At 36.8% G+C, this 27,571-nt stretch overlaps 1 protein-coding gene across 1 annotated transcript in view; it reads right to left on the bottom strand.

The window, feature by feature from the left end:
* Nucleotides 1–27,571, bottom strand: part of ABCA13 (ATP binding cassette subfamily A member 13) — a 200,918-nt gene that overhangs the window by 159,061 nt on the left and 14,286 nt on the right. Inside the window, exons 4-17 of the mRNA XM_080580557.1 lie at nt 24,933–25,084; nt 24,014–24,042; nt 21,055–21,218; nt 18,689–18,804; nt 16,841–16,974; nt 14,676–14,840; nt 13,221–13,420; nt 11,080–11,207; nt 10,257–10,351; nt 9,835–10,011; nt 9,384–9,589; nt 8,467–8,606; nt 7,009–7,126; nt 502–5,211 (exon numbers count right to left, since the gene is read on the bottom strand). Coding sequence (XP_080436683.1) covers nt 502–5,211; nt 7,009–7,126; nt 8,467–8,606; nt 9,384–9,589; nt 9,835–10,011; nt 10,257–10,351; nt 11,080–11,207; nt 13,221–13,420; nt 14,676–14,840; nt 16,841–16,974; nt 18,689–18,804; nt 21,055–21,218; nt 24,014–24,042; nt 24,933–25,084 — 6,534 coding nt within the window. The remainder of the gene's footprint in view (nt 1–501; nt 5,212–7,008; nt 7,127–8,466; nt 8,607–9,383; nt 9,590–9,834; nt 10,012–10,256; nt 10,352–11,079; nt 11,208–13,220; nt 13,421–14,675; nt 14,841–16,840; nt 16,975–18,688; nt 18,805–21,054; nt 21,219–24,013; nt 24,043–24,932; nt 25,085–27,571) is intronic.

The following is a 27,571-nucleotide window of genomic DNA, read 5'->3' as shown; positions in this document are numbered from 1 at the left end:
TAGTCATAGGAAAATGAAAAGAATTTGTAGTTTGTAAGTTGTAATAAGTTTGAATGAAATCTGAAGACATTTCTAATACAGTATATCTACATTTGGATATAGGAAGAAAAAAAATAGTTCCAAGTATCTGTTAATATTCTACTCCACAGCCCAAATAACTGTTTCCCACCGTTAAATGTGGGTTCAAGTTTTCAGAGTTCCAAGGTTTTTAAAACATTAATATTTTCAAATATTTGGTTCTATAATAATACCCAAAAAATCACCTTGAGTCTCAATACAGATTACTAAACACATAAACAACCTTGTCCAAACAATATAATTTGATACCAAATATGTCTGCTCTGCACAAAATAATGTGAAACAAATAAACATTGTTTTAATCAAAGGAACAAATCTGAAATAAAATAGTAATTAAAGATTAGATCAAGCTGCTTACAAAGAATTGTTTTTTCACCGCTGACTCTCAGCACACTTTTAAAACAGTACATAGAAAATGCTCACCTCATTTCTGCCATTATATCCTCATGGAAATCCTTTTGTAAAAAGGGCATTTTGTTCCTGTCATGTTCTGTGAAAGATGGAAGGATCATTTGCAGGATCTCTTGCAAGATCTCTAGTGTACTCTTTTGGGATGGAGTAGAAATTTTTCCATATCGTGCATTATAAAAAAATGAATCGATCAAGTTGACTATCTGAAGCTCAGTATTGTTTACATGCCAAGCTTCTTCTGTAATAACAAAGTCAGCAATCATATGAAGGAGACTGCTTTGCAAAACTGAATTAGCAATATAAGTATTATTTGATATTTTTCTGCCAAGATGACCATCAACAAACAGCGCACCAGTGTAATTTCCTTTAGACTTATTTTGGAATATTTCCAGAAAGTCAACAACATTTTCGACAAACAGCAGTAGATCTGATGAATTTTCATTAGCCGTAAGGGGGATCAGAGTTTTCATAATTTTAGAATAACTTTTATTGTTACACTCGCACAGAAAGCTGTTCACAATCTCTTGTATGTCTTCAAAATTTCTTAACATAGCCTCTGTAGATGATATGTTAAATTGCTGCGTGAACACATGAAGAGTCTTTGAAGAGGACTGTCCATTGGCTACCCTTAGTAATTGAAACTCTTTGTCTATCACTGCAAGTAAGTGTCTAACATTAAAATTCACCAGTAAATCTTCTATACTTTTAACTATAGGCAACCAGATGTTCTCAATGTTATCAGATATATTACTGTTCCCATTTAAAGCAGCTAATACCATAAGCATTGAGTAAGCCTGGCTTCCAACAGAAGACATTGCCATTAAAGGCTGAACTATAGACAGAAAAGAAAGGACAGCTTCTGCATCCAAGAGTTCAGAAACTTCACTAGTCACGTTCTTGACATCCATAAGAACAGTCTTTATAAGTGATATTCTTGAGTGTCTGTTCCAATTTAGACCACCATAAAGATTATCCAGCTGTTCAAGAACATCTTCGGCCATCTCCATTTCCTCCACTTGTATATTGCTCAGAATTTCTATGACCTGTAAAGTCACTTGTCTCTTCAATGTGGAGGAACAGTTTCCTGAGTTTGTATTATTTGCTTGCAGTGGCACAGCATAGAGGAACAGTTCATCCCAAAACTCCAGTAGCTCTTTGAGAACTGAACCATTTACACCATGGAGCTCAGAAAACTTCAAAAGAATAGAGTTCCATTCTTTAATCTGATGAAAAAAGCAAGTCAGATTGTGAGTGATATCTGTCTGAAAATCTTCCAAAGTGCATGAGGAATTGTCATTCGCAGTGACGAGTTTCATTTCCTTAATGGCATAGAAGATTGCATTATAATTCAGAGAAAAATTGCTTTGCGCAAAGTCACAAGGTTTAAAAGTGGGATCACTCTGAGGTGTTACTGTTGTGAGAGCCCAGCAGAATGCTGCAGAAAAACAAACTGAGGCCTCTGCAGGTTCATCAAGCATATCTGTCAATGTCTCCAGTAACATCAGTAGACTTTCTACTTGATTAGAGAATTCCTCTTTTGTAAACATTGGCATTTTTGCTTCCTGAGTCAGTACAAAAGCGTATACTTCGGCTAGTGCTTCTGTGATGTTTCCATGAGCTAATCTTTCTGTGAGGCTGATGACATCAAGGAGGAAATGGAACATCTCTTCTACATCAGAGAGCTCCTCTGCTTGAAAAAGTTGTGTGACTTGCCATAAGCTGGTCAGGTTCCAATTACACGACTTGTTCTCAAATGCATCCCACCAGTCTATTAAGAGCCCTAACTCAGAGCTCTCAATATGCAAAGGTTTGACATTTTTTAAAAAATTATCCAAGCTCCTCTGGACTTGTTTAAATTGACCTATCAAGAACTCAATATCCATGCTCTTTAGATTTTGCACCAAGGTTACAACATGCCCTAGAAACTCTTCATCATTTCTTATTGGAAAACCAGTGAGACTAGAAGACTTGAAATTTTTGAGTGCCTTTTTTAGCAGTTCAGCATTCAGAGGTACTTTTTCTATCAGTGTCTGTAAAAATGTGTTGTTGTCACCCTGCAATTTATGGGACAAATTTGAGTCAAGTTTACTAATCACATCTTGAAAGAACTCCATCCAGAAACCAATATTTTTCTCATCAATTTCAATATCCAATGGAGAGGAGATGTTTTCTTGAATTTCAAAAGTTTCATTTTTCAGAAGAGTTTTAATTTCTGCCAAAATTTCTTTTGAGGAAAGCAGAACTTGATGGAAGGGTTTAAGGAACATCCTCAAAGTCCTGTTAGATCCATGGACTGACGGACTGAAATGGGTATCATTTGATGTATAGTGTGAGTACTCCATTAAATTGTTGACAGCCATTTTTATTAGCCTTCCAGAGTTATTTAAGAGTGTAAAAATAAATTCAAGTACACTAGTGTCATCTTGAATGTGAGATTCAGGGAGAATGAATTTTAAAGTTTTTGTTAAAACATTGAAATATACACTTACACAAATCACATCAGAACTAGTTACAGAGCACTCAGGGAGAATTAGATTAAAAACCAAATTAACAAAATCTATCATGTTCATTAGCTTAGTATTTGTCTCAATGTTTCCCAAAGATTTCAGTAGAAATAAAACATGTTTTGCATTTTCAAGGTGAGACTGTGATTTGTATTTTTCACTGAGATTACTAAATCCACGTATCCACCCATTACAATCCTCTACTTCATCTACTATACTGTAAGAGTACAGAAGGACATGGAGATGAGATGAAAAATTAATTTGTGAATAGTTTAGGTCTTTCAGAGTATTGTCCAAAATTAATTTGGTAATATTCTTGAAAATACTGACACAAGCCAAATATTTGCCTTGAGGTGCATTTCTTAAGAAATCAGCTGTGTCTTTTATCTCGTTGAGAGCAAATTCAAGTTCTTTTGGGGAGAGCTTGAGAATAGCAGAAAGTGAATTTCCAATGGAAAATACACTGGAACCCTTTTCTTTTCCTCCAGATCCTCCTAAAATGGAAGTGTCAAGCCAAGAACTCAAAAAATCTCCATTACCAACCTTCAGTATAGATTGCTGCAATTCAGATATCACGATTCCTATCATTTCTAAAGTATCATCTAAACTGTTACCTTTAAGTGAGCTTCTGGCATCAATTGCATTTTCAAATACACTTTGAAGAATAGCAAGGAAAGCTTCAAAATCTTTCCAGTCATTTAAATCACCACCTTCAACTATGATTTTCAATAGATGCATTGCTGTTGTAGCTTCAACAATAGCCATATTCGTTTTATTGCACAGATCAATGTGAGTTGTATTTAAAAGACTCTTAGAGAGATCTGCCAAATCATTCTTCAGATAGACAAAAAATGTTGAATTTAAGTTTAAGATTTTGGACGCTTCTTCAAAAATCTCTGTCCAGGTTTGAAGCCATGTAAAAGTGCAGTGCAAAGCAGAAGGCACACTTACCTCATCTCCTAAGTTTGTTTTATTAAACAAAACACTGTCCAATGGAAGCAGAAGTAGGTTATAAAACTCTGCTGAGTGATTTAGAGAAGTAATGTTTGATAGATAAAAATCAGCGCATCCACTATTTACCAGGCATTCTAGGGCGAAATCAAAAAATTGTTCCAAATAACAAAAGGCAGCCGTTTCAAGCTCTTCATCCACTAATAACGTTTTAAGGTTGCTCAGAGTATTATAGACAATTTGCATCTCTTTTTTCCCTTCCTGTGCAAGAGACTGGGCCTGAAACTCTGTGTAATTGTAAAAGGTCTGTAACTTTTCACAGAGAGACTTACTGGTGAAGTTCCAGAGAAGATCAAAAGTTTCAAACAGAAAATCAGAAACTCGGTCCATATCTTGGAAATCATGCCATACTTGAAAAGATGAAATATCTTTTGAGGTCTTATAAAGAAATTCAAACAAAGTGTTATTGTCAATATTTAGGAGCAAATCAGCATTCTGATACAGAGAGAAAAGTATCTGAACAATTGAGTCCACACTAATAGTGTTTAACTTTTTGATGCCTTTGAAGAAATTGGGAACAATTTCACCTAACTCTTGTACTTTATATATAAAAGTTTCATTTGAGAATAATGAAGAGGAGGCATTACTCAGTCCATGAACTGTGCTGAAAGATGCATTGATATGACTTTCTGTCAATGACCCAACCTCATAGAGATTCCTTTGGAAGTTTTCACTCAAGAGTTCTAGGCGGTTCAAAGTAGTAACACTGAAATCTGGCCAATCAGTTAGGACATTTTTGAGCAATAGCATACTTCTACTAAGATTTTTTTTATTTTCTGTAATGGAGAATATAAATCTAGATAAGGTCTCCAATACTTCCTCCTCTTCCACCTGACTTATATCAGAGAGCATAGAATCAAGTTCATGGGATATAATTTTCACTATTTGCCAGAAAATATCTGTCTTCTCTTTCATCCAAGATCTCTGAAGAGCCTGGAAATTTTTTTGCAATTCATTATGGAGGTCAGAAAGTGCAAGTGAGAAGTTTGTGGCAGATTCCTCCCCCTCAGCAAAATTTTTCATCCATATAATCATATTATTCAAAACAGTTTCCATTAGAGACTGGAGGCTTGAAAGAGCTGAGAAATCAGTCATTATCATTCCTTCTATGACTTCTGCAAGATGTAAAAGATGATCCATTTCCTTTTCACCAGAAATCCATAAATTTTCTTCTGTCTTCAAAAACTCTTTCACAGATGTCAAGTTACTGAAATATTAAGCACATTTTTTCTTGTTACCTAGCAGGCAGACAAGAATTAGTTAAATATATTTTTATAAATAGAATATAGATGCATTTACTTAAGTCAAAGAAAGTTCAACAATCATTTAAATAGCAGTCACCCATTAATTATTATAAGACCTGAAATAGCTCAACTGACAATCACTTTGATTTTCAAATTCATGGCTAAAAATACTGAAAAGTCACACATATTCGAATTGAAATCTGAATATAGGCATCTAAGTTAAAGAAGCGTGCATTTGTCAGTAATCAAGTCTGTAAGCCACAATTGTCCTTTTTGATTTAAGCGCTTCACATTTTCTGCTGCTGAAAAGAGCAAACATTTTATGCTTCACAAATGAATTAGTTTATAGAAAGGAACTTATCCGTAAAAGTGATCAAAAATTCTACATTTCAATGAGTTCTGAAGAAATATATATATTTTTTTCTTCACAATTATTTAAAGTGAAAACATTTCTGTTTGATGACTGATAGATGAATACCATTATTTTAATATCGAGGAAGTGAGGGGAATGAAATTACACTTAAAAATAATGCTACAATTGATGTTTCCATAGTGTCAGTATTATTTCTCAAAAGGAAAAAATGCTTTCATTTTCGTATAAAACATTACAACTCTGTGAAGCTGGTTTGGTCAAGACTGAGCTGCATGGAGGAAGGAGTATTCCAATGCAAAGGTCACAAGCTGAAGACAGTTTATCGTTAAATATGGTTTTTTTTTTTTTAATAGTTTAAAAGCAGAAAACCACACACTATTAAAAAGGTTTGTAAGGGACTGTGTCTCTGTTACTGGAATTACTTAAGCTAGATAGAAACCAAGATGTCAAACATTGAAAAGAAAGCATTCCCCATGTAGAATTTGTTAGACATATAAACAAAGAAATATACCTTGCACGTATAATACAGAAAGACACAGTAAGCAGTTGGGTGATTTTGTTAGTAGTACAGCATAGGGAAAATAGTGCATTCTTTAAAAACAGTATTTCAGGTGAAATACAAATCTGTGTTCACAAGCATTTTGTTTATACTCCAAATGTTAAGAACATCTGAGATTTTGAAAACACAAATCAGAAGTTACTTGCTTCTAGAGTCCATTTTAATCAAGCTACTGACCTCCCTGTCAAGTTCTGCTTGAATGAAAAGCACAATATGACCTGTCTAACAGTGGAGGCAATATTCAATATGCATCTAAGGCATATTGAAGGCAACACATAATTTATAAACTTTTGATTCGTCATCCTTTATTGCACTAATGGTGGTTACTTCCATTTTACAGGTTAAACCAGGCATTGAGTTAGTAAAGACCTCAATAGCAGCGTAATGAAAAATAAAGTTCAGAGTCCAGAAATGTAACTTAGAAAGTAATCTCATCTATTAATAACTGTGATCACCAACATAGCATGGTAAACAGTTAACAGCATTAAACAACACAGGCAGCAATGAACAACTAGCCTGAGGCTTTTCTATAAGGGATTTTTTTTTCTTATTTTAACAGAGTGATGATTAAATGGCTTCCGTTGTACTGTTCATCAGGGCGATAATGTATGCAACAGTGATAAGGAGGCTTTGTAACAATACACAGGAACTGTCAGGACTCCATCCCATTTCTTCCAAGTAACACTGAGCAGCATTAGCCATATGGTGAAAAAAAGGCATGGTAATTATGTTCAAGAATTACAGTGTCTGTCCAAAGTGAAGGTGGTGTAAAGGATTTGTGGAAAACACCATTAAACAAAGAAATTGCACTGACTAGTTCAACCTTACCGTGACCAGGAAATAACTGAGGAATAATCTGGTAAATCTTGCAGAAATGCTAAATAATGACCTAAGATAGTCTCCAAACTGAGCTTTTGTCTAGAACATAGAGATGCTTCTAGTCCATCTGCAGAGAAAATACAAATTTCAACACCAAAAGACATCAAGAAAACTTTATGTACAATTATTAACAACTTGATAACTCCCACTGAAACAACCTGAAAGACTCCTACAAAACTTACTAGTACTTGAATTTTTGAAGAGAGAGAAATACAGTAAAGTCCATTTTAAAAGAAATAAACATGCAATTTTTAGTAAAGAGTTTGATCTTAGTTCTACTGAATGATTTAAAGGAATGAAATACAGAATCAGTAAATATCAGCTCTACATAAGACATCTATATCAGCCAATTCCTTACAGAAAAAAAAAAAAAAAGGAAAAATAGAAGATATGTTTTGAATTATACATGAATTGCAGAAATACTGGGAGGGAAAAGAAAAGATCAGTTTTATTATACAAGAGTGCACTTAGTGCTGCAGTCAGCACTGAAAGAACATTAATATTTCTTTTTCCTTGGAATTTCAGTAAAAAGAAAGCAGTCTTATGAAATTCACTTATTACTGCCTAGTTAACCAACATATCTGAAACTAGAATAAATTACAAAACCTATGCAATCAATTCACATTTGAACAGTTCACTTCACTAACACAGTTCTTTGATTTAAAAAACTGCTTATTTTTGCATTACATTCTTTACCAGCCCACTTACAGATGAAATATTCAGTACATTTCTGATTAGCTCAGCAGACAAAATGTTTGGAAAAACAAATCTTTAGCAAGACCAAGATCTTTCATAGATCTCAAGAATTTAATAATAATAAAAAAAAAAAAAGGCAAGAATTGGGAGCACAGGAAAAATACTTAAAGGAAACAAATGGGTGATATTGGGGAGGTCATTTTCTAGACCTGTTTGGATCAGCCATATTGTGCCATGCTTCATAGCTCATTTGTACCACAAAATGTTCAAAAGAGCAATGCTAATATTTAATCAGAAATAATTCTGAAATGGTAAAAGCTCTCCCATTCCCAGAGAGATCTGAGATCATTCAGTTTTCCACTGAAAATCAGTTTTCCACCAAATAAGGAAAAACTAATGTATTCCAAAAATGTTATCAGCAGATGGGCCAGGACATCTGGAATATCACAGGATGGGATGAAGGAAATCAAGCTTAAAGTCCTTGCCTTAATTTGAAACCAGCCTAGGAACACCTCTACTGAGTGACAAGCTTATGTGGTCTCCCATTTATATTGTGGAATTAAGAAGTTTTTCCTTACAGGATATGGGAAACATAAATGGCTCACAAATATAAAAATCTTCAGCTTTTCCCTTGATGAGGAATAATGTACTCTAAAACAAACATAGAACTTTCAGAATAAATCCTGTGCTGTGGGGTAATTATTTCCTCACCTGACTGACCTTCTGTGGAGCCCACTTTCTTGTTCATGTATTGAGCTACCTTGCATGTCCACTGGACAAAAGTTGTTAAATCCTTCCAGTATGGATTTCCCTCAAAGGCAAACAAGATTTCTTCAAGTGTATTATTAATTCTGAAATGATATGGAGAACAAAGCTGCCATGGTTAAAGCAGTGATGACAGAGGACACCCATCCAGTAAAAATATAACTCCACCTTAACAGAATTATGCTCATGCTTTACATAGCTAAGCAAGAATAACAAAACCCTATCCTATTTTAAAGCACTCTATTGATATACCGATTTGTTTTTAATATAGCCTCATTTAACTCCATTAAAGTAATTCTATGGATTTCAAGCTAAATAATTACAAATAACAATCAAATTAAAACTTAATAAAAAGATGAATGTGTTTCCACTGAATCAGAAGAACAATGACTGCTTTCTGAACACATCGAGCAATCTCAGGCTTCTGTACCCCTCCTAGTATACTTTGTAACTCGGCTTTGATGTTTCTTGCACCTCACACCAGCCTTTCAGATCCAGGTTTCCAAGAGTCCCGAGCAACGCAGGGCCAGAGAAGTATGCAACAGGAAGAAGACAGGGGAGTAGTAGTAGAAAATACTTAGATGTAAAAAGATAAAGGGAGAAGAAGCTTTTAGAATCCTAGATACCTGCCTATCCTCAGCCTGTTTTGAAACCCTTCCCCAAAAGAATACTCGCACAAATCTTCCTCTACTTTCCTGTTTCTGCTACAGAAAATGGTTTATTTCGGGTGGTAATCAAATGCAGAAAGCAGGAGTTTAACCTTTTTACCTATTCATTTACTCATTACTATACCTACTCCAGGCTGACATCAGCAAGAAGAGAATCAGGATCTTTATGTATTAACAGACTTCCAAAATACATACAGTGAGAAGAACAGCTCTTCCTGACAAGAGCTGAAATGGACATCCTCCTCAGATGGCGCTTCTGTTCTCAGCAACTGATTAATTACACAGTAATAATGGTAACTTTCAGCTAGCTGCTCTTCTATTTCTTGCCATCCCAAATAATCATCCGTTATTGAATCTGGCAGGCTCTGTTGTCCATAAGTCACTTTCTGCAGAAGCAGGACCTTTCACAGTAAAGAGAACAATTGTTTAAAACCAGTAAAAGGTAAGCACTCCAGAGATTTTGGCCCTGGTTCTTAGATTTGCCACCAAGCACCTTCTAATCAGTTTAAATAATTAGTTGCCAATCACTTATTAATAGCAAACCCTAAGAAGTAATCTACAGCCCCTGTTAATATATTTCATTTTGTGATAGCAATATAAGTAAGGCACTGCAAGCTTTAAACGAAAAGAATTCAGAAATACTTACAGCTTCCTTTAGCGACTGGACCTGGTTGCTTAGCTTGAAAGCCACCTCTGAGTCACTGTCAGGACACACATGTATGGCTAAAACATCAGTGATATCAGAGCCCCGTGGAAGCTGCAGGGCCTTCTCGAACATTGTAAGCACATCATTGCATACGTAGGAAGTGTTGCTTATCAACATCTAAAAAGTATTGAATACACTGTCTCTTTAAAAATGAATTTAAGGATAAGGTAACAGATTTAATTCACACTCTGTGTTAATTCTCATGAATGTCAGAAGATTAAAATAAGTAAATAAATTAAAGTTGGACCAAAATGCTGCTAAATAAAAAGTTAAATACTCTACTTAGCCAGTATTTTTCACTTCTAAATTAAGCCTGTGTAGCTTTATGCAAACTAGTATGCAGACATTAAATAACAACATACCTGTTTTAACTCCACAAATAGCTTTCTGATGTCTAGATGAATGAATCCATCTCTTTGGGTAAAGGCAATCAGTTTTTCCAGGATACGTAATGCTTCTGTAAGACAGTTCCCCACCACCACATACAGAAAATATTTAACCTACAGAGTAATTCAGGGGCTGGAAGCATCCTTCCAGGAAAGAAAACTATGCACAACATGGTTTGAAAGACACAACAGTTAAAGACAAAGATTCCATGTTGCACTGGGACTCTTACATCAGCAAAATATGACCCTGTCCTCTTTCACAGCTATACCAGAGTAGCTCTAGTGACTTCAGCAAGCTTTAGTGATTTTTACGAGAGGAAAATAAGGTCCTATGCAGATTTCTAGCTATAAATGCTGTAAATAACATTGGACACTTCCCATATGTAATAGCTGATTTAGACGGAAAATTCTTTTGAAATGCAGAAAATTTGCCTAATTCCTTAAGGACCCAAGGAAAACTGTAACCTCACCCTTCTCAAATAAAAGACAACACCAAAAATGTTACTAGATAACGTTAGGGGCTGCTAAATCTAGTAGCCCAAGAGGCAAGGCTGTTCAGGATGTATGTCTGTTAGGGGAAATAAACGTGTACATGTCCACAAGGTGGATCCCTCCAGCACTCAGGCACTCAGTCTGCCCAGCAGCTGCCACTGGATCCCAGCTGCTGGCACCTGGACATACAAGGCTGCAGCCTTGCTCCAGCTCCTGGTGCAAATGTCCTCACTCACACACACAGTGGATCCCTGCAATAACTGCCTTTGGACAGTGCTACTGACAAGTAACCACCATGTAGCTTTACCTTCAGTGAAGTTTAAATATTGCGTTATTACATTCCTTATAGCTCCATCTACCAGAAGCAATCTCTTCGTAACAGGCCACTGAGGCACAGACTGTAGCGCAGCCTGCACTCCCTCCAGATATAGGATTCTGTAAATAAAAGAAACAGAGCACAGAAATGTTGTGCACTACAAACAAAAAAGTAAAGCTGCTGAAAATTATGTTTTGTTTTGTGCACTCACTCTATCACCTACTCTGTATTTTCTTACAGAGCAGCAGTATAGCAGTGTCCTTTTATAAAAAGAATTTAAATTCCAAAACACTACTAAACTATTGAGCAGTTTGACTGCAGTCTCTCTCTTTACAGAAGATAATGGATTAATGGATTTTACAAAAGCCTTGGAACAAGAAAAGAGCAAAAACTAAAGAACCCTTCTGACTTTGAGCAGTCATTGATCAGTCTCCCACGTGAGAAGTTCAACTTGTTTTCATGGACAAGTCTACTTTCTTCAAACTAATTTCCCTAAAGGCTGAAAATGCTAATGCTATGAAAGATTTACACACAATGATCTCCTTTCCTTCCTTTTGCAGCAAAACATGGAGAAGTTTCCCACAGAAAAAGTTGATTTTCTATCAAGACATTTATTGTACTGAAAAAAAAAAAAATGCTTCTAAACTCAAAGCTGAGAAAAGGAGGCACTGGCTACTATTCCACCAGAGGCTGTGAGGTGAAGCACAGGAGTTATATATCTGTTTATAAATCCCACATTTTTTCCATTTTTCTATTCAAACGGGTATGTTTGGAAATGGAAAAATGACTGTGTCATTAAATTAAAGCAGTAACAAATACAGAGCCAAAGGTTGCCTGATCATCTCCCACTTGTGGGTGTGCTAATTGGAGCTCCTTATATCCTTCAGAGTTATCTTCAGGTGCTGATTTGTAAAGCATGGATCATTCATCCTATGCAGGAAGTTTTAGACATGAACAAGCAGAGCTATTATGAGCTATGCTAAATCAAGCCCTTCATTATAATCACAGAACACCCTGAATTGGAAGGGACCCACAAGGATCATCAAGTCCAGCTCCCAGAGCGGTGCAAGTCGTACGATGTTCATTTAGAAAGGCAGAAGGGTGCATTCCTGTACGCTGCCTATGCCATCGTAAGGCTCTGCCAACTTTAACAAACATTTATTAGCCCTCTATATCTACAATTTTAAGTCCTGTGTAGTAACCTTTCCAGACATGTATTGCAAGTATTGTTTTAAAAATAGATAGGTAAACAGAGCTCCTAAAAACTTTATTTTGCAGAAATCGACCAGAACAAACACCTTGATTTCATTTTAAAATATATGACATGAATCAGAATACCTGCAATTAAAGCACAGTCAATCTTTACAAGCTTATAGTTGCACTCATACTGAAATGAGGATGAAAGCATTTTCAGGGTTGCAAGAAAATGGTTTACTACTAATTAGTGATCAACTGCCTTTAAAAAAAAAAAAAAACACCCTTTCATAGGGGAAGATTTGGACTGTGTTAGCAAAACAAATTATTCTGCATAAACACAGAATTTATAGCCATATCTTATTAACTACTTGCATTTGCATTAAGTGATAAGTCAAACAGGGAACACACATAGCATTACATTATAATTCTGTTCTCCATAGTAGGTTTCTTTTCAAGATCTCCTGCAAAAACCAACATGAGTGTGAGCCCTACAGCAGAAATCCAATACATTTCAGAGGCACTGGACTTGCTGTGCATTAGTAGATTGATATTATAGCATACGTTCATGGGAAGCATTAATGAGTCACAGCAACTATTTGTGGGAATTAGACTTAGAAAAACAATGCAAAGAATTCGGGTCATAGTCCAAAATGCTTAATTATACACAGCTGCCAATTTCTGTCCTGATGAAGTACTCAGGTCCTCTACTGAACCTTTAAAAAGGTATACTCAGAATCACGGATTAAATTTCTTGTTCAGAATGTGTATGAGTTATAAGAGTTATTGGACTGCATAAGAGGTTTTGAATTACAGAATAAAAAATAAAATCACAAAACAGCCAAAAATCAGAAAAAGATTAAATGTAATGTGAAAATAAATATTGAAGTTAATGTGAACTTTTTAACACAAGTTGCGGAAAGATAAGTATAACTTACAGATCATGAGATGGGCTATATTCTTCTGAAAAATAGGCTTCTGATTTCTCATTCCATTGCTTGAACAGGGTATTTATCCCTGAGACAATTTTTCTGGCTTCCCTGTCATTTAGCAGCTGAGACATTACATCAACTATGATTCTTTCAAGTTCTGAAAGTAGTTTCTGAGAGCGGTTGCTGCTGAACCATTGCTCTAATACCTAGCAGATTGAAGGAAAAACAGAATGAACCTTCGTAGAAAACCAAAATTTTCTTATTTAGATAAACACAGACTTTGCTTTTTGTTGTTTTCCATTTTTGCCATTTTTGTTTTTGTTTTTTTTTCTGATTTGTCTTTGTTTTTTGTTTCTTTGCTGTTGTTGTTGTTTTTTGTTTGCATGTTTTTTAATAAAAAGGGCAGCTTCAACATTTTGGGAGTCCCATTATACAAAGAGATGGAGAAGGAGCCTGCTTGCTCCCATTGTGTAGCCTGGAATACGACATGTCAAGGCCTGGCAAAACTCTCAGACTGCCCTTATTTTCTCCCCCATTATGCCTTCTAAGTGCCTTGTGGTTATAACAGATTTTCACTATAAAAGGCATCCAGCTTACCCAGTGACTAGCAGCTTCAATTACATCCTTCCAAACAGTTTTAAAACCATGCCTGACAGTATTATTGGATTTACCTATGGCCAAAATAGTCATTACTTTTGGCAAACACATTCAATGGTGACTTCAAGTCATCACAGATCAGTAAAACTAATCAAGAGAGAAACTGACAACTACATTTTTAAGGAAATAAATGAGTTCTACATGCTTACTCTAGATCATACTGCAAAAATCTCCAGAGCAGATGATATACAGTTTAACATTTTTTTTAATGTTAAACACACACACACACACACACACTAGTGTTAAGGCAGCTAGGTAAGTGTTCTCCTTAAGAAGCATCTGGCTTGTTTATCCTATTCTCCACACAACTACTTGTCATCATAGAAACTGCATGACAAGCTGTTTTGCCAGAGCAGAATTTTAAAACGTTACCCTGGAGATTTACTCTTATCCTCCTCAATACACTTCAGCCACTATTGCCTAAGCTGGTGGAGGAGAATTAATAAGTGAACAATATACCATAGTCTCCTTTCAGTTTTGTCCCAAATTCAGGCCCTAGTGAGACAGTAAACGGGTTTTCTTTCTGTCAGACCTCTGCAGTGCAGTCTATTTCACCATGTTCCCTATTACATTTCAAATCCGTGTTTGAGTTAATGAGAAAAATATGATTAAGTAGACAAATGGTGATAGATTATACTTCCACTGTAACAATTCTTATAAGAAAGATTACTTTCTCTTATTAGTCAGATGAAAAAAATCATGGCAATAATATTTTATACCTATCTCGGATCTTTTAACTGAGTCACTGTTGACAGCCTGCATGCTAAAATTAGGAATTTAATCAAATAACTCATTAAAGTGTACCTGTGCATAGAGTTTGAGCTTGCTGACAGAATGGACAAGATACAGTTTGGCCTCATGCCATGTGGAAATACAGCTTTCTTCATTATTCTCTTTGTTAGCTTCATCCCCTGGCACACTGGACAGAGCAGAACACACAAACTGGTCCAGTGTCTCTCCTGTGGGAATCTGGCAGGGACACAAGAAATTGATGAGTATGTCAGAGACTTGCTGAGTGTTATCTCTGATATCAATTTACTTATCTGATTAAAAAGAAAATCACATAGCCTCCTTCAGTGACAACAAAGTCCAGTTAATCCGGCCTAATGTTCTTGGGTACTGCACATGCAGAGTGTTGTGCAAAATAACAGTGTGGCCCCATTAGAGTTCATACTTCTACACCAGGTGGAGTAATGCGATTTGTCTACACAAGGAATTTTCATCCTGTAGCTACATCAGTGTTGTTATTTTACATTAATTTCCAGGTTGACACTGAAATAGCTTGCAATTATACAGTCCAATTACACTAGTATTTTGCACTGGAATAATTATGTAGAAGCAACTTCACAAGTATAAAAACAACTGATGTATAAAGCATTCAGTACAATGATATATCTTAAACAATGATTATATATACAGTGGACAAGTTTTAAATTGAAGGTGGCACTTCTGAGCAGTGTGGACAAGGGGACAATTTTTCTCCCCACAGCCTGACTTCTAAATTCCATGTTGAAAGATTTATTCTTCCAGATCATATAAATTTTATCAAAGCTTGTAAAAGTCACTTAGTATATCTTAAATCTCCCTAATAGTGTCTTTCTGAGGTATTTCCCATCCAAACCCCTTCTAACTGTGACTAGGAAATGTATTGAAAATTTTGCAGGTGTTTTGACACCACACCAGCTTGGGCATCCGATAGAGAATTGAAGTGCTCAGAACAGACATTGACCATGTTTCCATACTTCTCTTTGTACTCTTTGAAGGTCTTCAGTGTCCTACTATAAGCACACAATATGAAGATATTAAGCTTAATCTTTAAATAGCTAACAAATATTCTGTCAAATATTCTGTTACGTTGGTCACACTGGCCATCAATGATATTTCATTAAAAGGCCATTCAAAGAGGGTTTGATTGTTTTTGTTTGCTAATATAATTTACTTATTTGTGTAAATCATCCATTTTTATAATGATCTCTTCTCAAGAAGAGCTCCAGACCATACCTAGCAAAAGAAAGGACTTCTGAAAATTACCAGCATGTTCTAGTTAAAGACTAGACTTCAGTAGAAATTCAAGAGATGTTTCAAGTGTTCTGCAGCTCAAACTAGAATATCGCAGGTCATTTTGGTCTAGTAGAAACATTAAAAAAGCTGTCACTGAGAAGAAATATTTTCTTCAAAGTTTGACATACTGGTCATATATTTGAATAGCCCCATTGAGACTACTCATCAGTCAAGTACATTTGTATCAAGACCGTACAACTAAGAAGAAAGAACTGCTGTTGTACCTTTATAGAGGCACAGAAGAGAGAGGCTTTCTTTGTCCATCAAACCAGAAGAAAAATGCTACCTGTCAAAAGAATCCAGGCAGCTTCAAATCTGGGCTTTATTTTAAAAATTTAATGGAGAAAAACACAAAATTTACTTCCCCTGTACTTTCAGTAAAAACAGTATTTATTCTTTACATCTATAATTTCATTTCTTGTAACCTACAGATTTATTTCAAAACAGGCCAAGGGAAGTGATTATTTCCCATAAGGTCAAAGTAAAAAAGGCATCCATTTTAATTCTCACTACAACTTCTACAAGAGAACACAATTCAGAGGGGCCACACAAAATCTAACATGAATATTATTGAAGAAAATCTTTTGTTTGAATCATTTGATTCTTGATATGAAACAGCACTTCCTTAGTTATAGATGGCTTCAAGTGATTAGTTATGCTATTAGCGAGTCATGTATAATGGTGCAAATACCTGCTGAACAAAGCTTACAAAGTTCGTATTCAATTTCAAGACACAGCTGGAAACATTCATCCAAGTTCTTTACCTTCTGAAAGATGAAATGCTGGTTCTGTCTACCTTTCTAAAATATGATTATAGCTCCTGTAAGGCATGAAAAATCCCTTCAGGGATTTCCTTCAGGAAACAAAAACAGAGGAAAGAGGGACAATGAAATTTTCAAGTAGTTTACCTTTGTTAATTGTGCTGTATAACTTAGAAGTTTCTTAACATGAAGATCATCAAAACCAAACCTAGATTCAAGTTCTGCTCTGACAGCACGTGGATTCCACAAAACAGACCCTAAAGAAAGATTATATTGAAAACCTGAAAGAAAAAAAAATATATAGTTTGCAACATTCCTACTTTTTTTGTTCACATTGTTTCTTGATGATTCAGACTTGATGAGACGCAAATACAGTATTTCCAGCTTTCTGAAGAGAATAAGTGTGCACCTGAACACCTATTTCACTAGGATAAAATCCCTGGTTGCATTAGAAATATGGCAAGGTCAGCTAATCTGTTGGTATGTCACCAGCTGTTGATAGGATCATTATGAGAGGCCCTACACAGTGATTGCAAGCAGACGCAGCAGTGTGCCATTCTGAACTGGTGTCCAATTATGCATGCATTTGTGCAAATGTGCGTATATGGGCTGAAAATGACTTATTGCTGAGAGGAAGAGCACTAGGAGAATACTAGCTGCACTCTGTAAACAGGTTTGCATAAAGACACTACTTCTGTACCTGGTGATTCAAATCAGAAAGCTTTCTGAGGGACAGTATGTCATACCTCTAATGCAGTGAGATGCAGGAAAAGCAAGTCGATTTACATTGCTTTTGTTCTAGCTAGCTTTAAAGCAGTACCAGTGAAGACAGGGTTAATGATACAGTACATACCCAGCTCACACAAAGCCTTGTCTAGCTCTCAGAGAAACCCACGTCACTACAGAATACTACCATAAGAATTAGATAGCACACTATGGTCTGCCTACTTTGCTGTCACCGTACCTATTAATTGCACTAGAAATCAACTTACTGGCATTAAACTTTCTGTATTCTCTATTTTAAAGCTAAATACTAATTTGTCATAAATATCTGAATATTTGGTGACATGAATATATTGTACACAACACTTCTTTTGAGTTTATAAGCCTGTAACACTACATGAATGAAAATATATTTAAGAGGCCATAGCTTTTCCAGCTTCCTAACATTTGCCATAGCTGCGAGGCAACTAGCAAGTCAAAAATGCCAGCCAGACACACACAAACTATACTTTAAGGTCACCTGTCACTCATTTCTCTTTTGAATAGCTGTCTGTAAAGTACACGAAAGAACAAATAGCAGTAACCTGAGCTGAGGCCCAGGGAATTAAAGTCCACCCTCTGTATAGGGGCTCAAACATATTACCTTTCTATCACTTCAGTCTTGTTTTTGACAGTGGGAGGGGGATTTAGACCACGTACATTTCTTGGCCTGACTTTCCATGCAGAGCCAGCAGCTGCACATAGAATCTAATTGTACGTCTCCAGGAAATTTGCCAATGAAACCTATTCCTGACCTTAATCTTGAGGAGTTGTCCTCTGCCCAGCCTACCTTCTCCAGTTAAACACATCTCCCACAACCAAGCAGCAGAAAGTGAAAATGTAGCCCTCCAGCTAAGACTAGAATTTGTGATAACAGAAGAATAAAGCTTTAAAGTAAGACTGACATAACATGCATGTCCAAAAAAACAGTGTATCCTTCTATCAAATGGAAGAGATTGTCCTTTGTAGTGATTTAGTCTCTCTAAAATTCACCACTGAAAGATCATTCTAAACATGATATGTTAGGCCTTGCAGTTGTGATAGTCTGATGAAATGTAGTTATTAGTGTTTAAAAAACAGGTCAATAGAGAAATGAGTGACATCATTCAATTCTTGGACCATTTATATTGGGAATTTAGCAGGAATTCAGAGTTACTGCTGTCACGTATTTGCAACATGCTTACAAGTTATGTCAAAAATAATAATAATAATAATCTGAAGCAAATTCCTTACCTTCCAAGCTCCTATCCTGTACCAATTCAGCAGTTAAATTCAGTGCGATTTTCACGACTTCATAGAAACTCTGGCCAAATGGCATCACATCTAAATCCTTCAATGATGCTAAGGTACTGAAAGTAAAACAAAAATCAAGCTCTGCATACACACAGAACTGAAAGAGCTTGGTGGAATAAAATGAAGCTCAAACAACTGAATACTAAAATACATAGCTATTGCTGAATAAACTGATCTTTTATTATTCTTTTCATTAAAAAAAAAAAAGTGAGATTTTACAAGTAGAGTTTTACTCAGTGTTCACTAAGGATATGAAATACTACACCAATGTTCTCAGGGAGAAGGGACAGTCAGGGTAGGAGACATGAGTTAAAAATGAGAGCAAAGAGAGCAAAAACAGCACTAGGATTCTCCTAGTCATCCCTACAGCAAGACGATGGGATGGACAATAAAATAAGCATTGGCTTATTCCACTCAACCTGCAGAAGCAAAACACATTTAAAGCAACAGAAGACTTACTCTCACAACAAATTAAACAAAGCACTTTACACAACACTGATAAAAATATATCTGTTGAATGTCTTACAACTCCCAGTTTTCCCTTTACTGGGAAACAATCTACATTAACACAGCTATAATTTACTACTTAAAGTTTAAGTCAAATTTATTAGTTATTTCTCATAGCGTATTCCTCTATTAAGCAAATAAAAATCCTGCATCGTTAGACTGGATCAGCAGTTGCAGTAACACGTATTTCCAACAATATGAGAAAAAAATGCAACACCGTTTAAGTTATCTGAATAGGTGTGAAAAGTGTTGAACTAGGACATGTTGTTCAACCAGACAATCAATTAACCCTGTCAACTGTGGGACATAAAACACAAGGCAATGAAAAAAAAAAAAGTTTTTGTTGTTGTTTTTTGTAAACCCTTGGCTTGGCTTTGCTTTTTGTGTCTCTTTTTCTCATGGTGGGCTAGTCTCCACTAGATACCTCTGAGAGCACAGCAAAGATAGTACAGCTCAGGAAGTGAGAGAAGTTGTAAGTTTAGGATCCTTTCTGCTGGCGAAATACTGCCTGAACCTCTACCTAGAAATGTATGTCAGAAATCTGAGGACAGTCAAGAGGTAAGCATTGGTTTTCATGGTTTGCTTTACATATTGGAATATTTACAGAAAACTGAAGGGCTCTGAAGGACACCAGCCTTTAAAAAAATAAATAAATAAATAAACAGCCAAGTCTCGTCCCATCGTTAATTACCTGTGGGTTGACCCATCTGGCACTCAAGCACCCACACATTTGCTCACTCCCCTCTCCCATGGGACAGGGAAAATACAAAGAAGTCAAGAAGACTCAAGGACCAAAACAGAGACAGTTTAATAGTAAATCTGTGTATGCAAGCAAAGCCAAACAAGGAAATAATTCCCTACTTCCCATCAGCAGGCAGATGTCCAGCCACTTCCTGGAAAGCAGGGCCTCAGCACGTTATTTGGGAAGACAAATGCCATAATCATAAAAATCCCCTGCTTCCTCCTCCTTTCCCTCAGCCTTTACTGCTGAGCATAGCATTATATGGTATGGAATACATATCCCTTTGCTCTCTTCGCTCAGCTCTCCCAGCTGTGTGCCCTCTCAACTCGTTGCCTGCACCCAGCCTGTCTACTGGAAGGCAGAGAGGAAAATAAGGAAAAAGTCTTGAGACTGTGCCAGCATTGCTCAGCAACAGCCAAAACACTGGCGTGCTATCAGCGTTGTTCCAGTCATAAATGCAAAGTACAGCACCATATGGGCTACTACGAAGAAAACTAACTCCATCCCAGATGGATGTATTTGTATTCTGTGTTGTTGATACCATATATCTTCCTCTGAATCTAGCTGTCCTTCACCTGAGGCAGGAAACTTTCACATGCAGAATACAGTCCTCTTTTTTCTTAATGCTTCATCTCTTGCAAGAGAAGCAAGAGACTTGAGAAACCAAATGGAGTCATTTTCCTGATACAGGGTGCTACATAGATATTAAGCTGATTAGAATCCAAGCTGTGATTTTCTTATATTCACATGTAGACAATCTTTTGAACAATCCCAAAGCACATGACAAAGTTTAAGGCCATTGCTAACATGAATCTCCTTCCCTGAAACTCTTAGGGAATCACTGCTGAGCTGGACAGAGATGAAATACAGTTATGAAGGGCTCAGAATGGGTGAAAACTCCCACCACATCGCTATAAAAGCAGTATCTGGTCAACAGAAAAAAAATGCCACCTTCCTTGTCCTGATAAGGATGCTGATACTAAATATCCTGTTAAAAGAATGAGAATTTCAGGTAAAATACTAAAGGAGAGCATTTTAAGCTTTTAAGAGTACTTACTTTTTAATAACTTCCAGAAACTGTCCGACAGCAGCTAACCCATCCTCCGTATAAAAGTTGTTCGATTCAAGGTGAGGGAGTGAACGCAGAAGGTTCCAGAAAGAAGGTTGCTTGTACAGGTTTTCTACTCTAGAAATCATTTCCTCAGCTTCATTCAAATCCATCTGTATGTGAGGAAAACACATTTACACATGACATTCCCATGAGCAGAAAAAACTAGCAGGTGCCTGCTACTTCCCCAGCACTCTTTAATTTTAAACTATTTCAAACAATTTTTCAGGTTGGAAATGTACCCTCTAGCTCCAGTAATTCATCACATCATTTTGGTCGTACTTTGAACTTACAGCAGTTTTGTTTCACAGACTTTCTCTGCTCAGATGGAAAATGGAGCTAGCAGAAGAGTTAAACAATCTTTCTGCTCAGAATTGTAAGGAGATGCATTACACAATCCCAAAAAGCGTGGTCACCTTTAAGACATCTAACACAAAGAGGTCTTTAGCCTGACAATGAATTTCGTAAGTCTAGGGAGTAAAGACCAGCATCCTGACAGGGACGCCATCCTCGTCTCACAGTTCCTCCAGGGAGAGCTGGGGGATAGATGTCAAATACTGTTTGATGGAAATGGCTTTTGAAAGATGAACTGTTGGATAAAAACACATCTTTTACAGGACTAAGCTATCAGGTGCCTATGCAAAACACAGGGTATTTCATAGTTGCTCATTATGCAGCCCTTATTTATCTAGGTTAATGTTTCAGCAGGGCTCTTTTGGATAATACTAACATGAGCATGCCTTCTACAAAAAACTTGCATATACAAGCTGTTAATAATGATAGGCTACTTTCAATTAAATACATTCTTAATACTGAAAAAACTTTTTTCTGTTTTATATTGCAGTCTAGTAATTAAATTTCATATTGATAAAGCTCAGAATCACAGAATCACAGAATCGTCTAGGTTGGAAGAGACCTCCAAGACCATCTAGTCCAACTTCAACCCTAACACTAACAAGTCCTACACTAAACCATATCACTAAGGGCTACATCTAAATGTCTTTTAAAGACCTCCAGGGATGGTGACTCAACCACCTCCCTGGGCAGTCCATTCCAATGCCTAACAACCCTTTCAGTAAAGAAGTTCTTCCTAACATCCAACCTAAACCTCCCCTGGCGCAACTTTAGCCCATTCCCCCTCGTCCTGTCACCAGGCACTTGGGAGAACAGACCAACCCCCACCTCTCTACAGCCTCCTTTAAGGTACCTATAGAGAGCGATGAGGTCTCCCCTGAGCCTCCTCTTCTCCAGGCTAAACAACCCCAGCTCCCTCAGCCGCTCCTCGTTAAGACTTGTTCTCCAGACCCCTCACCAGCTTCGTTGCCCTTCTCTGGACTCTCTCGAGCACGTCCATGTCCTTCTTGTAGCGAGGGGCCCAAAACTGAACACAGTACTCGAGGTGCAGCCTCACCAGAGCCGAGTACAAGGGGACAATCACCTCCTTAGACCTGCTGGCCACACTGCTTCTTATGCAAACCAGGACGCTGTTGGCCTTCTTGGCCACCTGAGCACACTGCTGGCTCATATTCAGCTGCCTATCAACCAGTACTCCCAGGTCCTTCTCTGCCAGGCAGCTTTCCAACCACTCATCTCCCAGCCTGTAGCGCTGCTTGGGGTTGTTACGCCCCAGATGTAGGACCCGGCACTTGGCCTTGTTGAACTTCATGCAGTTGACCTCAGCCCATCGGTCCAGCCTACCCAAATCCTCCTGCAGAACCTTCCTTCCCTCGAGCGGATCAACACACGCACCTAACTTGGTGTCATCTGCAAACTTACTGAGGGTGCACTCGATCCCCTCATCCAGGTCATCGATAAAGATATTAAAGAGGACCGGCCCCAGTACCGAACCCTGGGGGACTCCACTAGTAACCGGCCTCCAACTGGATTTGGCTCCGTTCACCACAACTCTTTGGGCCCGGCCATCCAGCCAGTTTTTAACCCAACAAAGCGTACGCCAGTCCAAGCCACGAGCAGCCAGTTTCTTGAGGAGAATGTTGTGGGAAATGGTGTCAAAAGCCTTACTGAAGTCAAGGTAGATCACATCCACAGCCTTCCCCTCATCCACCAAGCGCGTCACTTGGTCATAGCTCCTTCCAATCAAGCAGTTCAAGAGCAATTGACAAATGTTACTATGAAAATGCCATCTCATTTCAAGTTATATAAACTGGAAATCTAGGTTTCATGAAGTTGCAAGTTGTAATCAATGAAGTATAGAGAAATTTTTTTTTCAATATTTTTAAAGCAAAACTATTGTTCTGTGAAAGGTACAAAACTGACAGCAATGAAAATCCACTACCATGCCCATCCAGCCTCTCTCTTTCTGTTGAGACTGCAAGAGTGGAAGACTACAAAGAGCCCAAGCTCGTGTCACACACAATGCTGAGTAAGTTCCGGAAGGAATTATGCAGCATCTTACAAATCTGTCTTCCTTCACTCCCAATTGAGTCTGCTTGCCATATTGACTGGATCATAAATCTGAATTCAAAGTAATGTCCAAGCAAGAGCCTCATCTTTCCAATCTCACTGTATTCCTTTTCTAAGGTGTTTCTTTGTTTTCAATAATAAGCAAACATTAAGATAAAAACTCCTTCTAAAATGTTTTGTAATATGATTTTATAGAAATACTCAAGGTCTGACAGATAGTGTTTTAAATTGGTCCTAATAAATAACTAGCCTTCAAGTAGCTGTGGATTTTTTCTACAAACAACCTAGACTTGCTTAAATTGGTAATCAAGAAACCACTGAACATTTATCAAGTATTCAAGACATTTTTTTTTTGTTCAAAAGCATACCATTTTTTAAAAGGTAGTTTACTAAAACTTGACAGGATACAAAATTCTAACCATTACAATAAAGATGCTTCAAAATCCAGAACTGTAATTTAGAAATAAAATGTAAAAATACTTACAGTAAGAAAAGTGGTGCTGTTATGGAGTCCTGTAAAAATCAGATATTTTTCCTTTACACAGAGGCATTATTAACTTCAAAAAAAATCCATATTATAAGAAATAGCAAGTAGTAAAAAAAGTGCATTTCTACAGGACAAAACAGGTGTGGAACAAGTAATACACTAGAAAGACAGTGATCCACTGCATTTCTCTGCTTTCTGGTATTTTTACAATTATCACAGAAACAAGAGAAATTGCTTACCATTCAATTATCAGTAAGGCAAAATTATCACAATACCTTCCAGAAGAACGTATTAGCCCCCAGATCACCAGGCATGAAAACAACTGCTTTACCTCAATCTTTCTGCTCAAAAACTGAGCCAGAAAGGCAGGGTAGGCATAGGTCTTCTACAGCAAGAATGTGCGGGATGGATGGGAACAGAAAAAGGAAATCAGAACATGGTGTTTCCTGTCTCACTCTTTTAGTACAAGACTGATTTGTTCACCTGAAGGTCACTATGTATGAGCTGGTGATATTTTCTATCCCTGTACTCTGTAGTACAACAGAAATACCAGGGGAGAAAGACTAGGTTATTTCCCAGACCAACAGATCCCTCTCGGTAAAGTCTAGCATATATTCAAAAGTAACTATCAGTATAAGCAACCATATATTCAGATTATTAATCCTTATCTTTAAAACCTTTCCCCATGCAGTACTTTGTTAACTATCAAGCTGTAAAACAAGAGCACAATTTTAAAAAACTGAGAATTATGACAGCCATGATAATAGCAATCATAAAAGTGGTATTTTATTTTTTTCAGATCACCTAAAATTTGAGATTGCTCATTTTATTTTTTAAGATAGAAGTGTTTCTTTGTTGGATGGCTATCATTACCTGATAGATAAAGCAATTCATTATTATAAAGATAACTACTTACCTGAGAACTTTGAGTTTTCTTCCCATAGCTTTTCTAAAGCCACAGCTTTCTCTGTGGTCTCAGCAAATCCCTTTGCAAGTTCTTGTATCTCTTTTAAGAAGGCTAGATCAGGTCCTGCAAAGCTCTCTGGACCACCTTGGACACCTGAAGTGCTTTTCCATGGAAAAAGAAAGGGACAGATGACGTCATTACAATCTGGAAGCAAGTAGCTGACAAATGTGTATTTGTTGTTGTTTTTAAAACTATTATACATTTAACCACTTTTATTTTGATTAGTTCATGAGCATGCAAGTTGCACTACTGAGCCAAAACCACAGGAAAGAAGGCACTGAAAAATCCCTGAGCTGGAGCAGCTCACCTACAGAAGGAACCCAATTCTGGCAGCAAACAGAAATATCAAAAGAAGTCTTTAACATTTCTGAATGCATTCAAGTTTTCTCCCCTGGTGTATCATGAGTCCAGGTCATGCTCCTTTTATACTGTATGCTGAAGTTTGAGTTTTCATATCACATCTAAGGCAATACATTGCAATTTTTATCCAGAAACACGGAAGTCAACGTTACCAGATGGAATGTGGATAAGCCCTCTCTCTGGGCCCTGACCAAGGCTGGCACCTCACCCTTTTAGTTAGTTTATTGTAATAACAGTTCTGCCACCTGAACAACTACAACAACAAAAAAGCAGCAATACGAACAGCTGTACGTCAATTCCATGTGATGTGCTCCTCAAGGTACCATTCTACTCGAAAACCTATACAGTTTGTACTTGGAATATTATGATTTGTTCCTTTTGTTTGATTGTTTTGTTTTCAAATGCATGCAGCAACTTATAAAAATGCTGTTGTGTTATCAGTACTGGCTTTCCACTGATTTTAGCTCAGCGCTAAACCCATTGTACATATTGTTTCTCTCTCCAATACTACCATCTGGCGGCTATTTAGTAACACAACAGTTTTCTGTTACTAATTTTAAGGTGAAATGAGAAGTCAAGGAATATTTTCTCTGTCTCCTTACAAGACAAAATTACTTAGAGTATCCCAAGACACCATAAACAATGGAGCAATCATCTTTAACATGTTACCAGGCAGTTGAATTCCGTTTTATCTCATACAAATTATATTTTAATATAATATAATTCATATATATCATATAGTTCAAATTATATTAGGTTGAAGTCGTGTATCAAAAATATCACCGTTTTTCATTAGAAGCACAATTAACTGTTGCATAAGCACCACTTAAAAAGTATAGTAAAGAGTTATCTTCCTTTCTTGTCAGACTTGTATGTGAATGTTAGTTTTCATTGCAATTCTTACCTATTGGTAAAGAAATATCTAATGAGATAGAAATTCACAAAGCACAAACTGGCACTGCTCTCCCATTCTACTCCCTAATTATGCTGAGTTATTTTATCCCGTCTTACTGCTTCCATCTGATTCCTACAAACAGTACCGTGATCTTCACTGAGCAGGACTTCAACATAGAAAGTCCCGTGAACAAGCACCTCAAAAGGAAAATATTTTGGTTAGAAAAAAAAAAAAAACTTTCTTCCAATTATTATCAATTTTCTAGATGCATTTTTTTCCAGTGACAAGTTATTTGACACATTATACAAACTTTCAGTAGCAGTGGTATCTCAGCTGATATAAGATCACACAAACCCTAAGGACACTTTAGTTAACAGTAAAAGGAAAACACATGCAGAAAGAGGTCATGTCAGAGTCCTAAGCTTGACTTAGGTTGCATACAAGACCATGGAAACTGAAAGAATTCAGCATTGTGACTCAAGAGACAGCAGATGGACCCAAATACAAAAAGCTTTTTAAAACTCCGAATTACTTTGAAAAGATTGTACATAACCTACTGCCAGAGCATTAGGCTCTTGATTTTCCTAGAAGTAGGGAATTATTAAAGTATTATTGGACTAAAGCATTATTGGACTGAGACAGATGATTTGAGACCATCCACCAACACATGACCTTCGTGCCCTTTAAGCTGAAAATAATTTGATTCTCTAACTGGTTATGGTTAAGAATTAATATTAAACACTGTAAGAACTATTTAACATTAGTAATTGTTATCTGCTATCTTTGTTGAGTCTATATTACCAAAATGTTTTCATCCTAATTAGTTAAGTTAGATATTAAGTCACTAAAACAAAACCATACATAATTGCATCAGATAGGTCTAAAAGTTCTGTTAAAACAGACACAAGATTATGGGCAGATGAAGCAGCACATTTCTCTTACACTCCCTCCCTGATCCTTATTTTTTTCTGACATCTACAGAGTTGTCTGCAATTTTAGGCTAACGGACGAAAAAAATAATCTTAGAACTTCCAATAAGTTCTTTATTGTTTCAGAGAAGCTTATTTTGATCCCAGCTTGGCTGACTGCCAGATAGATTTTAGAGAAGTCTTTCACCAGCTTCAAACTTCCATGGATTAAAGACAGAACAATTTCTCGCCACATTTTTTTCCATCTTTCCAGAAGAGATTTAAACATCAGGTTTCTGTTGTTCACAGGGTAGCTTTCAGAGTGATTAACAGCTGCACTTTAGCTATTGCTTTTGAAAACTACCACATATTCCAGCATTACTAATACACCTACAGCCTGAAATTTCTGAGAGCTAGAAACATCG

Source organism: Anser brachyrhynchus, assembly GCF_964034855.1.
Source record: "Anser brachyrhynchus genome assembly, chromosome: 2".
Classification (NCBI taxonomy): Eukaryota; Metazoa; Chordata; class Aves; order Anseriformes; family Anatidae; genus Anser; species Anser brachyrhynchus.
The sequence above is the reverse complement of the archived record's forward strand: the minus strand, read 5'-3'. Positions and strand labels throughout refer to the sequence as shown.